Here is a 22,408-nt window from a genome sequence, read left to right as displayed (position 1 = left end):
CTGTATAATACTCCTGCACTCAACTCTTCCATACATTACTTTCAAATCAACTTCACTCTTGTGTGTATCTTTTTTTTACCATCTCATCAGCCTCTTCTGCTGGAACCCACATAAATGCCACTATATTTCCCACCTTTATCACCCGATTTAGTTCAATCAAAATTTCAACTATTAAATCTGGTCTGGCCTCACTCTTCCTGCCCTTAATTGCCATTAGTGCTGAAGTGGAATCTGAACATAAAACATTTCTTCCAGGTCCTTGTCCCTCCACCCACCCAAGGGCCCACAAAATTGCTACTAATTCTGTAGAAAAGACTGACATATTATCTGGCAATCGAAAACCTTGTTTGATACATAACTGAGTCCAAAAGGTGCCGAGTTGGACTCAAGTCCGAGTCCTTAATGTTCATCTAAACTTTGCTTGTTGCGTGTTCCTTCCACCCTGCCACAATATATTCTCTCCACAGACTAACAAACACATTGTCACCTGTGGAAAATTTAACTGACTAATATTCAGTCTGCAGCCCCCTGTACTGTGCTATTGCTTGAAGGCCATCAGGAACAGGTCCAACATAATGTTGCATTCTTAAAATTTTACAGGGCAACTCAACAGTACTGATTTTTTCAACCTCTGATAACCTTCTTACTATCTGCACAAGAGGAAATTCTGGCTTTCTCACAAACTTCTTCAGTGTACAGAGGTAATGTTCATATGGAAAAGCTGAGATGGAGTCTAAAGAACCATCCAGTTTGGCATCAGCTGACAGGTGGACCAGTAACCCTGAGGCCCCCGGCCCGGTTATGTGCCCAAGGTTCCTACTACCCCCTTCAGGGATCAGGTAGTGAACCTGCAAGCGCTGCCCCCAGAGGAGGCAGACCCAGCCCTAGCTTTGCTCTGTCCTGTTCGCACTCTAAGGTTGTACGTGGACCAGACACAAAGCTTCAGGACCTCAGAACAGCTCTTTATCTGTTATGGAGGCCAGCAGAAGGGGAATGCCATCTCTAAGCAGAGGATGGCCCACTGGATAGTGGATGCAATCACCCAGGCTTATCAGACACAGGGTGTGACCCACTCTCTCAGGATGCAAGCTCACTCTACTAGAACTGTTCCATCCTCCTGGGCGCTGGCTCGTGGCACCTTGCTGACAGACATTTGTAGAGCCCTCAACACGTTTGAGAGGTCCCCGGCTAGTGTTGGCTTGCTAAAACTGCTCCAGAGTGTCCGTACTGTAGACCCTGTCAAGCTCCTCCATCCCCTCAACAGTCAAATGTGGAGGAGCCTCTGATGCCAGACCCTCACTCGATGAATCTGTGAGAACCAGTAGAGGGCTGCGTACAGTATGTAGTGACCTAAGTGGATCTCATCTGTGTAATTCCATAGAGCCCATGTTTCCGCGGCAGATTGCTCTGCCATCCCTTAAGAGAGTTACAATCACCTCTAATCGTCCATATGTACCTAAACTGTCATTCATATGTGTAAGTGCTTCTGAAACCTCCCTCGGGAAGGACCTGCTGCCTTATTATGCTCGCACTGCGATCAGCAGCAGCTGGATGCAATCATCACATGCCAATGTGCAATGGCTCGTTTAGTTTATGTGGTACCCACAGAAAGTGTTTACACAATTTTATGCACATCCATGAATTCCTTCATTTTTTATATAGACAAAGAAAAAATCTTTTTCTATGAATAATCCAAGCAGAGATTCTTATTTTAAAACGGGAAGATCGCGTATAAGGGCCATCTCCATAGCAACTCCTAACAAAAACAGAGGAGCTGGCAGAGAGCAGACGCGATTCCCGTTTCTCTTCTTTGTTTGCTGTGTTTACAGTAATCTGTCCACAGGTCTCCGGAAGTGGGACCTGCAACATTTACACTCGGAAGTAGATTAGTCTCTCTAGCGAGATTCCCCAATTCGTCGGTCATCGACATGACGTCTCCATTCCCTCCTTCAGGGAACGAGGCAATCCTCTTAGAATTAAATGTCCCTAACTGATCAGGCTGTGACAGCGGAACAGAAGGCCGTACGTAGATGACTATCTTTAAAGAGCATGGAAATGGAGCACTGTTCCATTTAGTTCAACTCCAGGTTCCAAGGTAGTTTTGACCAGTTGTGTGTTTAAAGCTCTCAATATCTCCCATCTTAAATAAAAAATAAATAAATATGAATTACTCAGAGAATGTCTCTGTTACCACTATTACTGTGCAGAAAAGACAATGAATGTAAATGCTGACTGAGAATAAAACTCTGTGAAACACCTCTTTTGTGTATCTTGGATTATAGAAGGTCATAAAGATGTGGAAGAATGTGAACCCAATTGTAAAGATAACCCTTTCATTTAAAAAAAAAAAGTCTCAGTCAAATTATTTTAACAAAATTTGTTATTAAAGAGGTGTTATTAAAATACAAGATAAAACATTTTACTTTTAATCTTATAAACAGTGGGCCTTTTATGTATTTACTCAGTGTTTAGCTTAAGTTTTGCTTCATAAATAGAATGAATATGCTGCAAGACCTGTGCGGAACTCCAACGTTTTTGGAATTGTACTCCACTTATAATGCAACCATTATTTAGGAGCTGGACTCTTGCCATTCCCCTAGGGCATGAGGACTGGGATTGGGAACCGCTGCCCTAGGGACAACTTTTCGAGATTTCCAGAGAGCTCAAAAGACATACTTCTCTAAAGAATGGACCACCCGTGTTTCTTAGACACCTAAAGTAAATAATTAATAAACAATTATGCACTTGCATATTTACTAATTCAGAAATTACAACATATTTTGCTTAACTCCATGGTGCTATTTTGTGATATATATTTTGTTTAATTCCACGAGAATAGAGTTTTAAAAATTAAGTCACTAAAATTAATGACAACAATTTTGCAACACTTGCTATGTGAACACATACATAAATATGTGGTAACTAAATTTTTGTAGTTGATAAACAGGAAAGTGGGTTCAAGCGCCAGCAGAAGGCAGTGTAATGAAGTGGTCTTTAAGAGAAGCAGTCTATCAGCGGAAGTTTAAAATCAGCTCGTAAGTGTATTTACTTGACTCAGTGTTTAGCGCATTTGCCGTTGCTAGGAAACGCTTATTTTGTTTACTAGGATGAGAGTTGCTGAAATCGCGTTTGGTCTCGTACTGTATCGTGTATCTTGTCAGTGTGTGCACTTGCTTGGCCATTTGTAGTTGATAAACAGGAAAGTGGGTCCAGCTGAATTGAAATGATCATTTGTTAGATTGGTATAATGAAGGTTATGATACCGCGGCAGCGGTCGCGGCAGTCGTCGTGTGAAGCCCTCTTAGTGTGAAGACCAAAGAGTGTAAAGACCATCGACTCTACCGTGCGACTCCACCGGGCAGGGACACCGGCAAGGGATAGTAGTAGCTTTTTATTTAATTTTTTCATTGATATGTTTATTATTGAAATGTTGTTGTTATATGCATGTGTTAATTTTATTTAATTTCTTTATTTTCTTAAATATGTGGGTAGATAGTATTTATAGAGTTGTAACTTTTTAGTTTTAGTTACTTTTTCTTATTTGTAAGTCGCTTTGGACAAAAGCGTCTGCTAAATGACAAAAGTAAGTAAAGTAAGTAAAATATGGACATCATTCATAATGGCTAAATGGTCTTTAAGTTTCGAATGTGAAAAATACAAGTGTGACTTTTTTTAAAGCACACAACACTGTGGGTGGAATTCTAAAAGGTGTGGAAATCAAACATCAAAAGTGATAAAAACAGGGTGGGCAAAAAGTAACAAAGCAATATTTAATGGCTATAGAACTTGTAGTATCACTGGAATCATGATGAAAACAGTCTCTATAAAGACTATAGTAAATAGGTATATAGATTTCATATTTCCCGCATTGATAGTACAGGCATCAGCTGCAAGAGGCCGCCTATCCACATCCCAGTCCGCAGAGAACGTGGCAACAGTGCAAGATGTTTACCTGCAGCCCGCAAAAATCAACACATCTCATGAAAGTGGACTAACAATTTTTAAAGGGGTCATATGATGCTTTTTTAAAGATCATTATTTGGTGTAACAGAATATGTTGACATGCTTTATTGGCCTAATGGATAGAGTTGGACTTGTAACCTGATGGTCATGGGTTCGAGTCTCAGGTCCAGCAGGGATTGTAGGTGGGGGGAGTGAATAACCAACACTCTCTCCACCCTCAATACCACGACTGAGGTGAGACCCTTGAGCAAGGCACCGAACCCCCAACTGCTCCCCGGGTGCCACAGCATTGGCTGCCCACTGCTCCGGGTGTATGTTCACTACTGAGTGTACACTTGGATGGGTTAAATGCAGAGCACAAATTCAGAGTATGGGTCACCATACATGGCCACACACCACTTCCCTTTCCCTTATTGTAGGTCCTCTATGCCCCGCCTCTCTCAAATGCCTTGTTTTCTACAAAGTGCAGTCTGCTCTGATTGGTCAACTGGCACAGTGCATTGTGATTGGCCGAACACCACAAGCCGCGTCGGAAATGTAACAGACTCACACAAAAACCAAGTTTAAGACTGTTAACTCAACTTCCATTTGAGCCAGATCACTGAGGTTTAAATCAGATCATAGCCAGATTCTGATCAAGGATTTCTGTTTATTTTTGTTACATTTCTATTGAATTTGTCACTTGAATTAGACTGAATAACAACATGCTTTCTCTGTGTTCAGGTTTGACTAATAATCATGGTGCAAAACTGACACTCAAACCAACATTTCCAAGAAATCTAAACTTACTAAAACATCTTTAAAATCTTAATCTATAAACATATAACCAAATGCAAAGTATATTAAAAATAATGACATCTGAAAAGACTTTTCTCCTTGGTATCACAGATTATTTTCTTTATTTCTTTCCACTAAATGGCATTTATTTCAATGAATTCAGTGAATAAATACATTCATATTTTTAACTTTATTGCATTACTTAAAAAAAATTAAGTAAATGGCAAAAGAAAATATGAAAACATACTATGCTATTATTACATTGTACAACTACTAATAGTATAGTATGTTTTATATATATATATTTTTTTATTTACATTTTATATATAATAATGAAATCAATGTCAAGTCAGCTTTATTTATATAGCGCTTTTAACAATACAGATTGTGTCAAAGCACTTAACAGAATCAAATTGGATCAGTTTAGTTTATATTAGTGCTGTCAATCGATTAAAAAATTGAATCGCGTTAATCACAGTCCTGGACTGTGATTAATCACGATTAATCGCAAATTTAAAATACTAGGATTTACCTGTAAATGTGTTGAAATAAAGGAATGCATGACAAACTAGAACCTTTCACATCTCCGCCAGGTATGAGACATATTCCTTATTATTCTTTTGTTTTAATTCAGCCGTTATCAGCCTTTATACTGACAATAAAACGTTTACCAAGCCACATCGCTTCAATCCCAGTACACATTTACCCAACTATTATCAAACGTATTTCTAAATAAATAAAACATTTTCTTGCGACCTTACATGAAGTATTATGAAAATTCATTATGAAAAAGAATTGGACCTGTTCTGCATTAGAGCTAACATTAGCATCATGCTAAATAAGACAATTTATGAGATTAACAGTACACTTTTACTCAAAACTCACTTTAAACCAAGATCGAGTGTTTGTAATAACTTCCTTTTGCGATCATGTGTATAGGTTACACTTTGGGCGGCCGCGGTACATTATAAAAGTAGCCCAAAAAAACGCAACCCATAGCTCTGTAATTTTTCCTGCGACTGTATTTTCAAAATAGCCTAATTGTGCGGGAAAACCACCACCCTGGCAACACTGGTTCGCTGTACCTTTATCACATATGAGTATACATATCTCTCGCGCACTCTCTCTCTCTCTCTCTCCGCGTTCGAGCTCGGCGTCATAATCACACAATCCCTGCGTCCCAATGTGCATACTATACACCCTATCTGCCCTAAATAGTATTGAAAATTACTAATATCACATAGAATTTAGGATGGATAGCATGCACATTGGGAAGCAGGCAATGATTACCTTCCGTGCTGCGATGACGGCAAAAAGTTGGGGTCAAACTTCATCAAACGATTAATTTGCGTAAAAAAAAATATTAACGCGTTAAAATTTTTAGATTAATCACATGCGTTAACGCGTTAACATTGACAGCCCTAGTTTAAATAGTATCTGTGAAATCCAATTGACGATAATCGCTAGAAATTAAGTGTCCCCAACTGAGATAGCCAGAGGAGACATAATAATTATAATTTAGATGATTTATTGTTTAGTAAAACTAAATCCCTTCAAAATAGCAAATATTACGCACAAAAAAAATATTTAATTGAAATATAATAACATTAATGTGATAAAAATAAATAAATAAAAAAAGTAAATTAGGGTCTCCAGTGTGTTTTTGGCCACAAACAATACAAGTGTGTCCGAGATGATGTTGGTGGAGGATTGAATGACAGATTACCTCATTTCTCATTACATTTAGCTGACGCTTTTATCCAAAGTGACTTACAATTGCTATATATGTCAGAGGTCGCACGCCTCTGGAGCAACTAGGGGTTAAGTGTCTTGCTCAGGGACACATTGGTGTCTCACAGTGGATTCGAACCCGGGTCTCTCACACCAAAGGCATGTGTCTTATCCACTGCGCCATCAACACCCCATTCCTCATTCCTCATTCACCGGTAAGAAAACATTACTGTACAAAGTGCATAATATTATATAATAATGCCGTTCATTCTCGCTGGAATGAGCTGATGTGATTCTGTGCAAACAGGGTGTGCAGAGGTATGCAAATATATATTTTCAAATATATACGTGCATACACACTAACAAACCGTGTATGCACATTGTTACATGTATTGACTTTAGTTCTGTATTTTTCTGTTTTTTCTGTGTGTTCCTGAGTTTCCTTATTTGGTTTTGGTTCTCAGCTTGTTGATTCATTTACCGTCATTGTTGGTTAATCCCCATCACCTGTGTTTAATCTTTAGTTGCTTCCTATTTAAAGTCTCCGTTCAGTTCAGTTTATGTGGGTTATTGATTGTGTTACATGTGCTAAGTTCGCTGTTATTAAACCCGTCTTTTGGATATTCCTGTTTTCCTGAGTCTGTTCTGCCTGCCTGGAGGATACATAAGACACATGTTCAGATATCTTTTTGCACAAGCACATCTAGTAAGTGTTTTGTAATGGACACTCGCTGAAGAAGCTTGTTTCAATAGGAGTTGGCAACAGTCAGTGGTGTAAATATACAGTGGGTACGGAAAGTATTCAGATCCCCTTAAATTTTTAGCAGAGACATATTGACAGAAAAACAGAATTGTTGACATTTTTGCAGATTTATTAAAAAAGAAAAACTGAAATATCACATGGTCCTAAGTATTCAGACCCTTTGCTCAGTATTTAGTAGAAGCACCCTTTTGATCTAATACAGCCATGAGTCTTTTTGGGAAAGTTGCAACAGGGTTTTCACACCTGGATTTGGGGATCCTCTGCCATTCCTCCTTGCAGATCCTCTCCAGTTCTGTCAGGTTGGATGGTAAATGTTGGTGGACAGCCATTTTTAGGTCTCTCCAGAGATGCTCAATTGGGTTTAAGTCAGGGCTCTGGCTGGGCCATTCAAGAACAGACACGGAGTTGTTGTGAAGCCACTCCTTCGTTATTTTAGCTGTGTGCTTAGGGTCATTGTCTTGTTGGAAGGTAAACCTTCGGCCCAGTCTGAGGTCCTGAGCACTCTGGAGAAGGTTTTCGTCCAGGATATCCCTGTACTTGGCCGCATTCATCTTTCCCTCGATTGTAGCCAGTCGTCCTGTCCCTGCAGCTGAAAAACACCCCCACAGCATGATGCTGCCACCACCATGCTTCACTGTTGGGACTGTATTGGACAGGTGATGAGCAGTGCCTGGTTTTCTCCACACGTACCGCTTAGAATTAAGGCCAAAAAGTTCTATCTTGGTCTCATCAGACCAGAGAATCTTATTTCTCACCATCTTGTGGTCCTTCAGGTGTTTTTTTGTGTCTTGCACTGAGGAGAGGCTTCCGTCGGGCCACTCTGCCATGAAGCCCCGACTGGTGGAGGGCTGCAGTGATGGTTGACTTTCTACAACTTTCTCCCATCTCCCGACTGCATCTCTGGAGCTCAGCCACAGTGATCTTTGGGTTCTTCTTTACCTCTCTCACCAAGGCTCTTCTCCCCCGATAGCTCAGTTTGGCCGGACGGCCAGCTCTAGGAAGAATACTCTGCCGGCTGCTCCCGCTTCACAGTGAGCGGGACCTGCGCTAATGGCAATTCCCTTCACCGTCCGTGTTTTGAATTTGGCAAATCAGTTTGGGCGAATGCAAACAACTTATTGATCATGAGCCCAACATTCAAAGTAATTTAATGCTGTTAGAGAGCGAGAGAGAAAAAAAATAATTTAAAGAAATTTAACTTATAGCGTATTCTTAAACTCATTATTAAAGTACAAATTCAAGCAGCAGAAAACAGCCCAGACTCTCTAAGTTGTTTTTGAATGAAAAATATTTCAATAATTTTTAGGCTATGGTTAAATATTTGAATATATGGTAAAATATTTGTTCAAAAACATAAGTGCCATTGCTTAAAAAATGCTTTATTGACTGACATTTCATAGACATTCAGTTGTTATGCTTTCAAATTTCATGCCATTTCTATGTATATATTTTCACAGTATTTTCACCTCCTCAATTACTACTCCAGCTACTTGTGCAGTCACAATTCTATAATGGTACAATTTACTCTGGCAGATTAAATCTTTTTGCATGACAAAACATATTTTTTAGAATAATTGTACATAAATAGTACAAAACAAATGTGATTTTTTTTTCTGGTAACTTTTTAACTGCAGGCAGACATACATTATGGTACAGTCCAAATACAAACAGTAGATCACAAATAAATTTTACAGAGACTTGGGTATATAGGTCACAGTGAAGCTGCTTTAAAATAGTAAAAAAAATTCTTGCTCAGAACGCACTCAATGTGTCTGTTGAAAATTATAACACACTTTTTCATCATGTAAATACTGGAGTTCCTCAAGGATCTGTTTTAGCCCCTTTGTTATTTTCTATTTATATTAATGTTTAGGTCATGGATTAGATTTAGCTAAAATACATTTGTATGCAGATTAAACAATTTATATGGCAGCATCTTCTTTAGAACAAGCTTTACAGCAATTACAGGATGCTTTTCAAGTTCTGCAGCGCTCGTTGTTAGTTTAAATTGGTTTTAAACTCAAATAAGACAAAGTATATGACAATTACAACCTTGAATGGTTCATTTATAGAAAAAGTCAGCTCCTATAAATATCTAAGTATTTGGATGTATGAAAGATCACTGGAAGAAGAGATAGCAATATCTCAATGTGATTTCCTGGAAATAAAGGACATAATAATAAAATATTTGGAGTTTTCTGCCCTTGTTATGTCCCTTTAAAAAAATAAACAAATTACAATTGCCCCTTATTTTTAATTTGTGAAGTTAAGATTTTTACATAAAAATTAAAGCTCTAGAAAAATACAATGAATTGCAAGGTTGTAGAGAACAGTGCACTATTGCAGACTTATATACTGAAGTTTTAATTACATTATTTTAATATAGTCAGTCATGAACTACAGTGGGCTCCAGGGCTGACAATTGAGTGCATTTCAATTCATAACAATGTTTTTGAATATAGAAATATGAAATTATTCCAATAACTGAAATGATACTTTGAAATGAAAATAAAGGGGCAGTCTTTGACACTGACTCATTCTTTCAATCGATTCATTCAAACGGCTGATTCATTCAGGAACGAAGCTAGTGACTGTCCTTGTGAATGGGTGATTGAAACATTGATTCACTAGATACATTAAAAATGCAGATTCATTCATAAACGAGACACCACTGTGTTTCCATGGAGATGCGCAGCAATTTAGTTGTGACTTTGGAACTAAAACAGCTTTACTCGTATCAAATTTTCTCATCTGTTAAAGTAAGATGTTTAGATCACAAACCACAAATCACATCACAAATCACGGTTCTTCCTAAATAGTTTAGATGAAGAGGTCTGCTTTCACAATCTATTCTGTAAAGAGTAGAAAGCACAACGATAGATGAGCATTTCTATTTGCTGCAGCCGACAGGTTTTAATGACAAAACAATTGTGTGTTGGAACTTGGATCGCTTTCGTAGGCTATTGAATGGATACAATATACAATCTACAATTCTATACAAATATACAATTCTAACCAGCTAGAAGTGGAATGACATGAATTTAGCAGTTAATCACATGAGATGCTGAACACCAGTGTGATCGTACACATCAAAGTGTTACTTTACGTCTGAAATTGTGATCATGTGTAAACGGCTTCACTCCAGTGTGAATCTTCATGTGCTTTTTAAGGCTTCCTAGTTCAGTAAAACTCTTTCCACATTGTTGGCAAGTGAAAGGTTTCTCTCCAGTATGAATTTTAATGTGTTTTTTAAGGCTTCCTAGTTCAGTAAAGCTCTTTCCACACTGTTGGCAAGTGAAAGGTTTCTCTCCAGTGTGGATTCTCATGTGGACATCGAGATGTTGTTTACATGTAAAACTTTTTCCACATTGGGAACATGTGTAAGGCTTTTCTCCCGTATGAATTCTCATGTGGTTTTTAACACTTGTTTTTCGAGTGAAGTTCTTTCCACACAGTTTGCAGGTGAAAGGTTTCTCTCCAGTGTGGATTCTCATGTGGACATCAAGTTTTTTCTTGTGTGTAAAACTCCTTTCACATTGAGAGCATGTGTAAGGCTTCTCTCCATAATGAATTTTTAAGTGGTTTTTAAGGCTTGATTTCCGAATAAAGCTCTTTCCACATAGTTTGCAGGTGTAAGGCTTTTCTCCAGTGTGAATTCTCATGTGCCTTGTAAGAGTTTCTTTAAGAGTAAAACTTATTCCACATTGAGGGCATGTGTAAGGCTTTTCTACGGTGTGAATTCTCATGTGCCTTTTAAGAGTTTCTTTAAGAGTAAAATTTTTTCCACATTGAGGGCATGTGTAAGGCTTTTCTCCAGCATGAATTCTCATGTGCCTTCTAAGAGTTTCTTTAAGAGTAAAACTTATTCCGCATTGCTGGCATGTGTAAGGCTTTTCTCCAGTGTGAGTTCTCATGTGGGATTTAAGGTCTCCAAATCTGTTGCAACTCTTTCCACACTGTTGGCAGGTGAAACAACTTATATTTCCGGTCTTATGAGCTCTTTTTTGTGTCTTTTCAGTCTGTGAGCAACTAAATGATTTTTGTCCAGTTGTGAAATCACAGTGTTTCTCATACTGATCTTTATCTTCATTTTCACCGAGTTCTTGACTCTCCGTTTTCAGTGTTATCAAGTCTAAAGCAAAAGATAAATACAAGTTAAAACCAGTTTTAATGGCACAAAACAAACATCAAAACCAACATGTATACTACATCTTATATGCACTAAGCTACTAAAAGAGATATTAAATAGAATCACAAATCTCTTCTCATTATTATTAACTCTTTACTCTCTTCGGGACATGTTCCAAAAACATTCAAACTGGCAATTATCAAACCCCAAACAGGATAATTTAATTATAGCCCAATCTGCCATTTATTTCTAAAATAGGTAACACTTTATTTCGATAGTCCACTTTGTGACACTATCACACAAAGACATGTTTTATACCGCTCAATAAGTATTAAGATGGTTTTATACCTATATATTTGGGTTTTAATGGTTTTACATGTTGTCTTAGCCATTTTAATCCTCTTAATTATTTTATGTCTTTAAATATTCTTGGGTCTGACTGATCACATGACAGGAATCAGGAAGTAGACCAGTATAAAGCAAGCAGCATGTCAAACAATCAAGGTCATGGACCAAACCACTGCACTTGCTGGATTGTGGAGTTATTTCAGGACTTGCCATTCCAGAATGTCACACATCTTGGAAAATCACTTTCTTTGGACTGTATATACACCGGTGGACACTTTTACCTTGGGACTTCAACACATTAGGATTCTTAAGGACTGCTTTAGGGTACGATTCACATGGACAATCTACTTTTAACAGCCCAAGATATTCTAGTTTACCTCACATTTTAATCGGACCCCTTTTAATTATTGTGACCTCTTCCGATAAGGCTGATCGTTACAACTTTAGACATTCTACTAACAATAAGTAACTTTGCAACTACATGTCAACTTGCAGTGATTAGAGAGTACTAGTAGACTGTCTGCTTAATATATTCTAACACTTTATTTTGATGGGTCCACAACATACGGACTTTTAGAAACTTTGAAATTGTTAACTTATTCTACTAACCCTAAACCTACCCTAACAGTCGACTCTCAGAGTTAGTAGATAAGTAGTTGCAAATTATTGAAAGTTAGGAGAATGTCTGAAGTGGACTATCAAAATAGTGTAACCCTAAAATATTAAAAAATAGCTTCTTATCCATGTTCATTTTTGCATAGTAACAGGATTTAAGCCCCATCATAGTACAGAATAAGGAGACGTTTCATCAAACACAAGTATGAAGTGCCACAGGGCTCAGTATTAGGTCCTTTGCGTTTCCCCTTGTATGTGCTTCCCCATAAGGACATTTTCAATTATGCGCAAACTTTTTTTTTTTTTTTTTCTTACACCCTGACAAAGCTTCTCAACTTTTCTCAAGCAGTCAATTAAAAAATCTGCTAATTACACACACAAAGCTTTTGAATGGCTGAAAGTCCTCAGTACTTAAGCAACCTTCCACTGTTTAATCCATTATTTTTTAAATCACAGTCACAAAAATTCTGGCTTAAGATTTTATTTAATGGCCTTCATTGTCCTTTTTTTTTTTTTTTTTCTTAGTTTAATATTTATTTTTGGCGGTTTTGCCTTTTCATTAGGATAGGACAGTATTGTAGCCAGGAAGCGAAGTGGGAGAAAGAGAGCAGTGAGATCGGGAAAGGTCTGCAATCTGGCACTTGAACTTGGGACACCCACAAAGCAATGCCACTAAATGTCGGCACGCTGCCCATAAGGCTATCGACGCCGACATGACATTTCTTAAAATTATGGCATCTTTGATAATATTGTTCGTGAAACCCATACAAGGGACCCATTCAACATGAAAATCTAATACACTGGAGAGCCACCCAAATTACTGCTCAGCCAAATACAGATGATTCTAACAATAGCCAACCCGAAGTCATGCACTAAATATTAATGTAACATATTTGCTTTATCTTGAAATGGAGTAGAAACTAATTAATGTTAAACATGTATATACTAAATTTTGTTTTCAATATTTTGGTGCTGCGCTGCCCACATGGACATATAGACGAGCCATAGCTGCACTGTTGCATAATTAACTGATAGAAATTAATTGTCTTCTATTCGGTTTAATGTTACACAAAATATATATATTTTTTTGTTGTTGTTTCAAAAAATAACGAATGCCAGTGCTTAGATGGATCTGACACAAACAAGCTACAGATAGTCCAAAATGTAGCGGCTAGAGTTTTTACCAGGTCAAGAAAATATGATCATATTACCCCAATTTTAGTCTCTGCACTGGCTACCTATTAAGTTCCGTATCATTTACAAAATATTATTGCTTGCCTATAAGGCCCTAAATGGTTTAGCTCCTGCGTACCTAACTCGTCTTCTACCACGCTACAATCCAACCCGCTCTCTAAGGTCGCAAAACTCTGGACTTTTGGTAGTACCTAGGATAGCAAAATCCACTAAAGGAGGTAGAGCTTTTTCACATTTGGCTCTCAAACTCTGGAATAGCCTTCCTGATAACGTTCGGGGTTCAGACACACTATCTGTTTAAATCTAGATTAAAGACACATCTCTTTAGCCAAGCATTCACATAATGCATCTTAAGCCCGGTACACACCAAGCCGATGCCGATGAACTAGTGGTGACCAAAGCAGACTGCGGGGTCGGCCGACGTTTGCAGCATCTGGGTCCAAAGTTGCCCTGACACACCAAACCAACGCTCGACACCTGACGGTCAAGTAGCACGTCCGTTCTACGCCTGCGTAAAGAAGAAATTCCTTTTTGTACCAGCAGGTGGTAGTAGTCTGTGTTTGTTACTCAAAGCCGGAAACCAGAAGAGTTAAATGGATACAAAACATAAACAAAGGTGCCTGAAAAATCAGATCAGAATCTCGCTCACCACATCTTGATATTTCGAAAATGTCTGACACGTTGCAAATGGCACTGGCGTTGTCAGCCCTTGGTCTTTTGCTTGTTGAAGAGGAAAAGAAGAAGCGGCCGTGAAAAATACAGAGAACGCGCACTAAATGGGTGAAACCATGGATACTCCAGAAACAGTCTGGAGTTCCTCTTCAACAAGCAAAAGACCAAGAGCCTTTCTTACCAGTTCCGAGTGGGAATGACTACAATTCGGCAATTTGTTCCTGAAACCTGTGCAGCAATCTACCAGGTCTTAAAAGAGAAATACCTGACGGTATACATGCATCGGTTTTATTACGTTTTTCTTCAACATTTATAGTGCAGTTTGTACACATTCAGACAGTGAAATATGCCAAAATGACTACAAGTTATCAAGGGTCAACTATTAAAACTACTTTTGATTTTAATTCTGTTGTTTTTCAGTGCCCAAACACAGTGGAAGAGTGGCAGCAAATAGCCATTGGATTCCAGGCTCAGTGGAACTTCCCAAACTGCCTGCGTACTCTGGATGGGAAGCACATCAACATTCGTCCAGGAACTGGATCAACATTTTACAATTATAAGCATTCATTTTCCACAGTTCTAATGGCACTGGTTGACAGCAATTACAGATTCCTGTATGTTGATGTGGGCTGCAATGGGCGTATTTCAGATGGTGGAGTATTTGGTGGATGCTCATTGCAGGATGCCTTGGAGAAAAGAACATCGAACATACCTGCCCCTGCACCACTTCCTGAATCTGACCAGCTGGCCCCTTACTGCATTGTGGCAGATGAGGCATTTCCCTAGAAGGACTACCTAATGAAGCCATATCCGAACCGCAGGCTATCTGTAGAGCAACGCAGGGATCGCTCAGGGATAAACTGTGCCAGTACTTTAATTCAGACATTGGTGCAAGTGCCCTTTCAGTGGGACAAAATATAAGCATGCGACAAACTTGTTTGTTTCCAGTCTTTGACCTTGGTTTCTGTTTATGAAGATGGTGACATTGCTAAATAAAGGTTAGGATTTTACAACGTGTTTTGTGATCCTTTTTTTACATAAAGAATTGTGAATGCAAGTACCTTTTACCCAAAGTCAAAAGTGTTTTATTTTCCAATGTGCAGTACAATGTGCAAAAAATTTGCTACAAGGCCATGGTATAAAATGAACACAAACAGTAGATACTTTAAAGTCTACATAGAATTCTGCAAGAACTATAATATAAATTACAACTGTGCATGCCATATTTACAATGCAGCTTACAATATGCTAAAAAAAAAAAAATCTGTTTACATTTTTGCTATATAATGTATTACAGGTGTGCGATTGGCAGATGCATCCAGTGCTTGGTTGTGGCCCACCGAGTATCTGAAAATGCAATTGTCAACCTCATGCTGGAAATGTGGCAGTACACGTGGTGTCAAATTCCGCATTCTGTGTTCTAAATTTCTGCAGTAAGCTGAGATGGCATCATTGGTGTTTTCCTGTGATGCCAACTTTTCCAGAGTTTTGCCGATGGTGCGTATCAAGTATGTGGACTCCTCGCTGGAGGATTCGTTCTGCATCTTCCTGCGCTTCCCATTAGGCTTTATATAGGTGCTTTGCAAAGGCTTCTTTCTCATGGCTGTGGACTCAGCCAAGGGTGTACTGGGATGTAGCTCAGCCTCAATGAAACTGGGCTCTTCATGGGTGCCAGTCCAGGTGTCACAATCAGTCGAAGGGTCCTTAAAAAAATAAAAAGATCAAATCAGAATGTGAACGATGTAATACCATAGATTCTTACAACTGTTCACCTATCACCCATAATAACAGGACATAGCTAAAACAATACCCTGCAAAATGGCTCTATTCAGATGCAGTTTATGACACATTGCAGAAGATAATGTGACATTAATTTATCGGCTTGCGTTAATGTTGATTTACTTGAGTTACCTTTAAATACACCCATCTGAACAATCAATGGCCACTTTACACGAAGCAAAAGGTTTCTTTTTATTCTAAAAAAAAAAAGAAAAAAAAAAAAAAAAAAAAAAAAAAAAAAGAGAGATTTGTTTATTTACCCTGATCGTTAGATATGAAGTGCTCTCCTTCCTTTTTGTGTGAGGCTCTAGAAACTGCAGGCGGTTCAGTATCCATTGCTGCCTGCCAGTCTTCTGAGCTCCAAAACTTCCTGAGGGTCCATGTTTCTTGTAACGCGTGTACTGGGTTCGCAATGAATCCCACCGCTTCTTGAGCTCTTTCTCTGAGGGGCAAAGTCCATTTTTGTAAGCATTATATGTAGGTATTAGGTCAATTTCATGACTATTTGTAATACCAACAAATGTTACTTTTTGCTCTACAAGATTCATGGACTATTGAAAAATAAACAAGTTTCTAAAGACCTTAATTGACAAAAAGGAAATCTTACCTGATATGACAAGTTTATTTTCGATCTCACGCCACAGTTCAGCTTTTGCCACACGGTTGGCATAACATTTTTCCGTAATGTCATACAAAGCCGGCCTTTCCTGGATCATGCTAATCAATTCATCTTCACTTGCGTCGTTCCAGACAGCCATATCTATTTTAAATATTCACATATCAGAATGAGAAATGCAAATAAATGAGCGTTCTGTGTATTCCCTCTTGACTTCGTCGTTTGTTTACTTTTTTCTCGCGCACTGGTTCGCCAGCTGAACAGCCAATCAGATGGCCCGACTGACCGATGAGGCCCGACGCCGATTTAACATGTCGAATCGGCCGAAAACAAGCCGACGAGGACCAACTTCAGCCGACGCCGCGGAACACACTGAGAAGACTTCGTCGGCCGACGAACAAAAACTGCGACCGTCGGCTTGGTGTGTACCGGGCTTTATTATCTTGTACTGCAGTTATATCTGATCAAATGTACATTATTATTATTCTTTAGCTTGGGTTGAACAAATCATTTTTGCTTAGATGGAGCAGCAGCTACGCTAATTATGTCTCTATTTGTTTCTCTGTTTCTGTCGTTAACTAGGAATTACAGAAGCTTCAGTCTGGATCCAACCCTTAAATGATATGAGATGACCGAACACCTGAGAAAAGATAATGCCAACCCCTCAGAGGATGCCAACGCTCAGACAACATACAGAATTACCAAATTTTGCCATAAGTTAAATATATTAAGGTTCTGCAATATATAAATATATTGTGGAAACGTAATTTCCTGTAGAGCTGCTTTGCAGCGATTTGTATCGTAAAAAACGCTATACAAATAAACTTGAATGTTATGGTCAACCAAAACGATATGACCTGGAAGAAATAATAGATTCATGAGACCAAAGATTGCCTGTTAGATTTACCCAAAACTAATTGTACCTCATGTTTAACCAGTGGCAGAAGGACTATGAGGATGCTCTCGGCGGATACATGAGCACTGAGCGCCCAGTGATCGAGTGGAGCTCACGTCTCTGAAATCCGCCAAACAAATATTCAAATAGGTGCTTTCTTTATAAATAAACCGCAGATTCTCACCTGAAATACTCTTAGAACAGCATTTCATGACACAATAACAGTAATATTTTACAATTTTGCAGTTTTCTCCTCCACCATTAATGCTCGCTGATTGGTGCGAAATGCATTCTGGGATACCTCGCTGCCTCAAGTTCGCACAAGTCACCTCTGGATGCATCCTTGATAAAAGGGGCGGCGCAAGGACACATCCGGGGATTTGAACAACAACACATTCTTCAAAAACATCACTCATTTCTGTAGAGCTGGACATTATATAAGGATCAAATGAGTGAGTTCAGCTTAGAGAATGAAACCAACCTGTTTGTTCCTCAGGATCTTCATGTTTGACTTCAATCTCCACGTCTTCAGTCTCCTCTTTAATAAACTCCATCTCTGTTTGTTCCTCAGTATCTTCATGTTTGACTCTGAATGCTTCTTCAATCTTCATATCTTCACTCTCTTCTTTAATAAACTCCATCTCTGTTTGTTCCTCAGCATCTTCATGCTTGACTTTAATCTCCACGTCTTCTCTCTCCTCTTTAATAAACTCAATCTTTATTTGTTCCTCAGTATCTTCATGCTTGACTTTAATCTCCACGTCTTCTCTCTCTTCTTTAATAAACTCCATGTGTCTCGTGGATCTCAGTCGCTTCCGCAGGAGTTTTTCTGTGTGTTTGAACACCTGTTTAAGATGAGAATTAGCAGAAAGAAAAAGTGCAAACTTAATCTCTGGGTGTGTCTCAATCAGCTCCCTACTTAGTCAGCACACTGGCGAGGGAGTCAGTCAGAGAGATAATAAACTAGCACTCAAATTAACAATAGTAATAATAAATATAAAATATAGAAGGTTTGTATTATATGTAGTATTTGTAATTAGATTACACTTTCATGGAAACATTTACAGTTGGTTTGTAAAAGTCACACGCGTTTGTTTTTCTCGTAGCATTTACACGATTCAACTGGTTCCCTACATAGGGAACGAAATGCGACGCACCGCTTAGATGCACTTTACTCACACAAAATAACGTTAATATCACTGGATAAAACATTTTAGCATTTCACTCGGTAATGATTCATTTCACGTTTTTTATATACAAGTCTCTAAACACTTTAAACGGTTGAAGAGCACTCACCTTTCTTCAGCTGAATCACAAACACAGCAGCGGCGCCGCCTTATGACGTCACACAGCCACACCAAAAGTCTTGTTCGCTAAAGTTTAGAACTCTACATCAGAAAACAAATATAAATAATAAGGTATATTAGGAATTGCAGAGCTATCAAACCCCCAAACCTATCAATACCGTTACATGTACATGTAGTCAAGCAACTGTGAAGTGCTTACAATTCATGATAAACTACAGAGAATTGTGAAAAATAAACCCCAGCATCTTGATCTTAAAATTACAGGATAGGGAAGAATTTTTCAAAATTAAATGTGTTTGATGAGAGATTTAACTATTTAGTTTAATAATCGAAACTATCTTTTTATACAATTTTGTATTAATTACAGTTTTTGCAGTATAAATGAAAACTGTCAATTATTACCATTTCAGTTTCTGGGCAAAAAACATGCAACATATTCACCTCATCTTCCCTTATTAAGAGTGAGCAGTTCAGTTAATACATACAAGACGCAATAAACAGTTTAAAAGAAACTCAAACTCTAGAAGTACATCCATCAGAAAAAAAAATGAGTGTTATATGATTTTAGTGAAGCAGATGGGTTGAAAACAAAATACCTGCGATATCCGGTTACATCTGTAGGAAACTCAGACGTGAAGAGCAGAGATCTTCAGCAGGTTCTTGGTTGAGATGGTTCTGTGTCACGCTGCAGATATAAAGACTGACTAAAGCACTGAATCACTGAAGTTTATACAGATTTCAGGAGGCCGTCATCATGTGAGCAGTTACAGGAACTGACCCAGATTTTCAGCAGCTCTAATCCAATCAGCATAACTATAACACTCATTAATCACAGAGATCAGGGCCACAGAAACTCAGGTATTGATTAGCAGCAACAAAGAAACGAGGCAGAGGCATCAACAGCCAATAAAGACAAAAGGAGACACTTACCATGATTTTACATTTGTATTCACACACCCTTAAAGCAAAATATATTTATTTCACAATTTAAATACCGTCTATCTTTCTGTTGATTTTCTAAGGCTACGATTTAATCGTCTTATTTCTGTGGTTCCTTTCATCTCCAAGGTACTACATCTAATGTATTTCAATGGGAAGTATCTTTTGTGCCTCCTCCACATTTTTCTTTCTGCCACTTGGGACCGCAGACGCTGTTTTTGTTTACTTTAAGCGCTACTTTACTCAACATTTAATTAGTCGATTTTATCCTTGTTTTTAATTGCATTATATTATATAGGCTACTCACTGTTGTAAACCATCATCAGTGGTTCCTTCCAGTCAAAATATAGTAAATATATCTTCCCGGAAAATTAACGAGACTGCAGAGTTGTGCTTCTAAATGTTGCCATTTCTTTTCTGAGAAATGCCATTTCTCCATTGGTTTAGTCAGTAATGGTGAATACGCAGCTAAAACTACCCGAAGACCCGACGCTAATTCTCTTTTAATGATATCCTCGTCTTTTCTCAACACATAAACACAAAAGTGTGCTTGATAATTCAACAATACAATATTATACAATTCTTCATAATTACTATCCCTGCAATTGTTTACTTTTTTAATTTAAGTAGGGCATCTCTTCATAATTTATATTCTGTAATTCTAATCATAATTCCAATAAATAATATCACACTTATTTTTTATAATGTCTTTTTTCTACAACTATTCTATGATTCTCTTTGCTGATCATTTAATAAGACAGCTGCTAAAACAGCTCTACTAATTAAAAAAATATGATTTTGTTGCGAGAGTTACCTCCTGATTATTTTCTGTAGCTTACATTTTTCTGTTTATATATATACAGTGGGGATCGAAAGTTTGGGAACCCCTTGCAGAATCTGTGAAAATGTGGATAATTTTACCAAAATAAGAGAGATCATACAAAATGCACGTTATTTTTTATTTAGTACTGTCCTGAGTAAGATATTTTCCATAAAAGATGTTTACATATAGTCCACAAGACAAAAAAATAGCTGAAATTATTAAAATAACCACATTCAAAAGTTTGTGAACCCTTGGTTCTTAATACTGTGTGTGGTTACCTGGATGATCTACGACTGTTTTTTTATTTTGTGATGGTTGTTCATGGGTCCCTTGTTTGTTCTGAACAGTTAAACTGAGCACTGTTCTTCAGAAAAATCCTCCAGGTCCTGCAGAATCTTCAGTTTTCCAGCATCTTTTGCATATTTGAACCCTTTCCAGCAGTAACTGTATGATTTTCAGATCCACCTTTTCACGCTGAGGATGATTGAGAGACTCAAACACAACAATTAAAAAAGGTTCAAACAGAGTCTATTTAAAAAAATTATTTAAAATTAACAAGTAGTGTACCACAACGTGTGGGACAGCAAAAGCAACAATCTTTAGTTAATTCAGGCTAGTTGGTTAATAAAAATAAATACAATTTTAGCATCATACAGTTTGTGGCGAGCACATGCATTATTTTTTTCTCATATGAAATAAATATATTTGAATGGGTTGTTGGTTTAATTTTTGTTATCTTCATTTTAGGACTAGAAATGACATCACCAAATGTCTCAGCCACCACAGAGGCAAAAAAGTAAGTTTAAGTAACATAAAAAAATATATGGAAATAAATGGTCTATCGTGATTTCAGCGTAAAGCTTATCATTTAAGAATGATATAAGCAAACTTACGTTTTATTAGTTATTTGTTGTCCCAGCTATATACAATCTGTCTGTAATCAACCACAGCTATCATTACGAAGGTTTTAATATATTATGGTTTAATCTGGGATTTTTAAAAAAGAGCATCTACATCACCAATATCGATTCAAAACAGCTCTGTAAAGTGTTTTATGCCAAGCACGCTAGCTTATCTATAACAAGACCCTTGAATCCTGGAACATTTCAGTGTTTGATGTATATCAGAGCTGTTCCAAGTCATCACTTCGATTGGCAATAAAAACAGTGTGCTTAAAAATCAGTGGATGGAAAAGTATGTATTTATTCTCCATAAAAGAAGCACCAAGACTTTGTGCCTCTGATCTCAATTTGCAGCGAAGAAAAATACACTGAATATTCCAAAACTGAGAAACAATCAAATAAAACACTTGACCAGATCCGTTGCTGGAAACTAAATGAAACTGAGTATTCCTGACACACAGCATACCATAGCTTTGTAAAATATGAAAAAATATTTCCTTTTTTTCCATCAGTGCCTTGGAGGAAGAGCTGTGCCAGATGTCCTCTTGTCTTGATTCACTGTGGCGGAAATGACCTCGGAAACATCAAGAGTGGGAAGCTTTTTGCAGGAATCAAGCAGGACTTGCAAGACCTCCACAGGAAGTTTCCGCAGATGAAAATAACCTTCTCTGCTATCATCCAGCGATGCCAGTGGAGGTCTGCGCACCCCAAAAAAATGGACAAAGCCCGGCACTTTATAAACAGTGTGATGGCTTCCTTTGTTTTGAATATTGGTGGAGGCATTGTGCATCATCGTCAGATAAAGCGTAGAGATCCTGGCCATTTTTTGCACGATCGAGTTCATTTGACCCCTTTGGGAAATTATATATTTTTAAAAAACATTTCCCGGTGTTTGAAAGACCAAATCCAGTAGGGCATCAGAAAGTCCAGGATTTTTATACTTTATCTGACGTTT

General features: G+C 38.0%; 1 protein-coding gene and 1 long non-coding RNA gene across 5 annotated transcripts in view; both read right to left on the bottom strand.

Annotated features, from left to right (window-relative positions):
- The window catches only part of LOC306858963, a 1,377,007-nt gene that overhangs the window by 931,733 nt on the left and 422,866 nt on the right, over positions 1 to 22,408 (bottom strand). The window lies entirely within an intron of this gene.
- On the bottom strand, positions 8,594 to 18,836 carry LOC306858397 (uncharacterized protein). 4 transcript variants are annotated; one of them, XM_079398922.1, is made up of 6 exons: positions 18,779 to 18,836; positions 18,244 to 18,327; positions 17,964 to 18,173; positions 16,579 to 16,731; positions 16,232 to 16,413; positions 14,511 to 15,895 (listed from the first exon to the last, which is right to left on the bottom strand). In XM_079398922.1, the coding sequence occupies exons 3-6, from the start codon at positions 18,121 to 18,123 to the stop codon at positions 15,461 to 15,463; spliced, it is 930 nt and encodes a 309-aa protein (XP_079255048.1). In that variant the 5' UTR covers positions 18,124 to 18,173; positions 18,244 to 18,327; positions 18,779 to 18,836; the 3' UTR covers positions 14,511 to 15,460. The 4 variants fall into 4 exon arrangements, with proteins under 4 accessions (XP_079255046.1, XP_079255047.1, XP_079255048.1 ...); XM_079398923.1 differs by lacking the exon at positions 18,779 to 18,836 and having other exon boundaries at positions 14,517 to 15,895; positions 17,964 to 18,170; XM_079398920.1 differs by lacking the exons at positions 14,511 to 15,895; positions 16,232 to 16,413; positions 16,579 to 16,731 and adding an exon at positions 8,594 to 11,366.

The sequence above is a fragment of the Barbus barbus genome, assembly GCF_936440315.1.
Source record: "Barbus barbus genome assembly, chromosome: 39".
Taxonomy (NCBI): Eukaryota; Metazoa; Chordata; class Actinopteri; order Cypriniformes; family Cyprinidae; genus Barbus; species Barbus barbus.
The sequence above is the reverse complement of the archived record's forward strand: the minus strand, read 5'-3'. Positions and strand labels throughout refer to the sequence as shown.

Excerpts from the sequence above, each read along its gene's own strand:
- LOC306858397 (XM_079398920.1), bottom strand. The coding sequence starts at position 18,123 with ATGGAGTTTATTAAAGAAGAGAGTGAAGATATGAAGATTGAAGAAGCA. Across the intron at positions 11,367-17,963 it reads AGATCCTGAGGAACAAACAG|ACTTGATAACACTGAAAACG; the intron begins GTTGGTTTCATT and ends CTTTTGCTTTAG.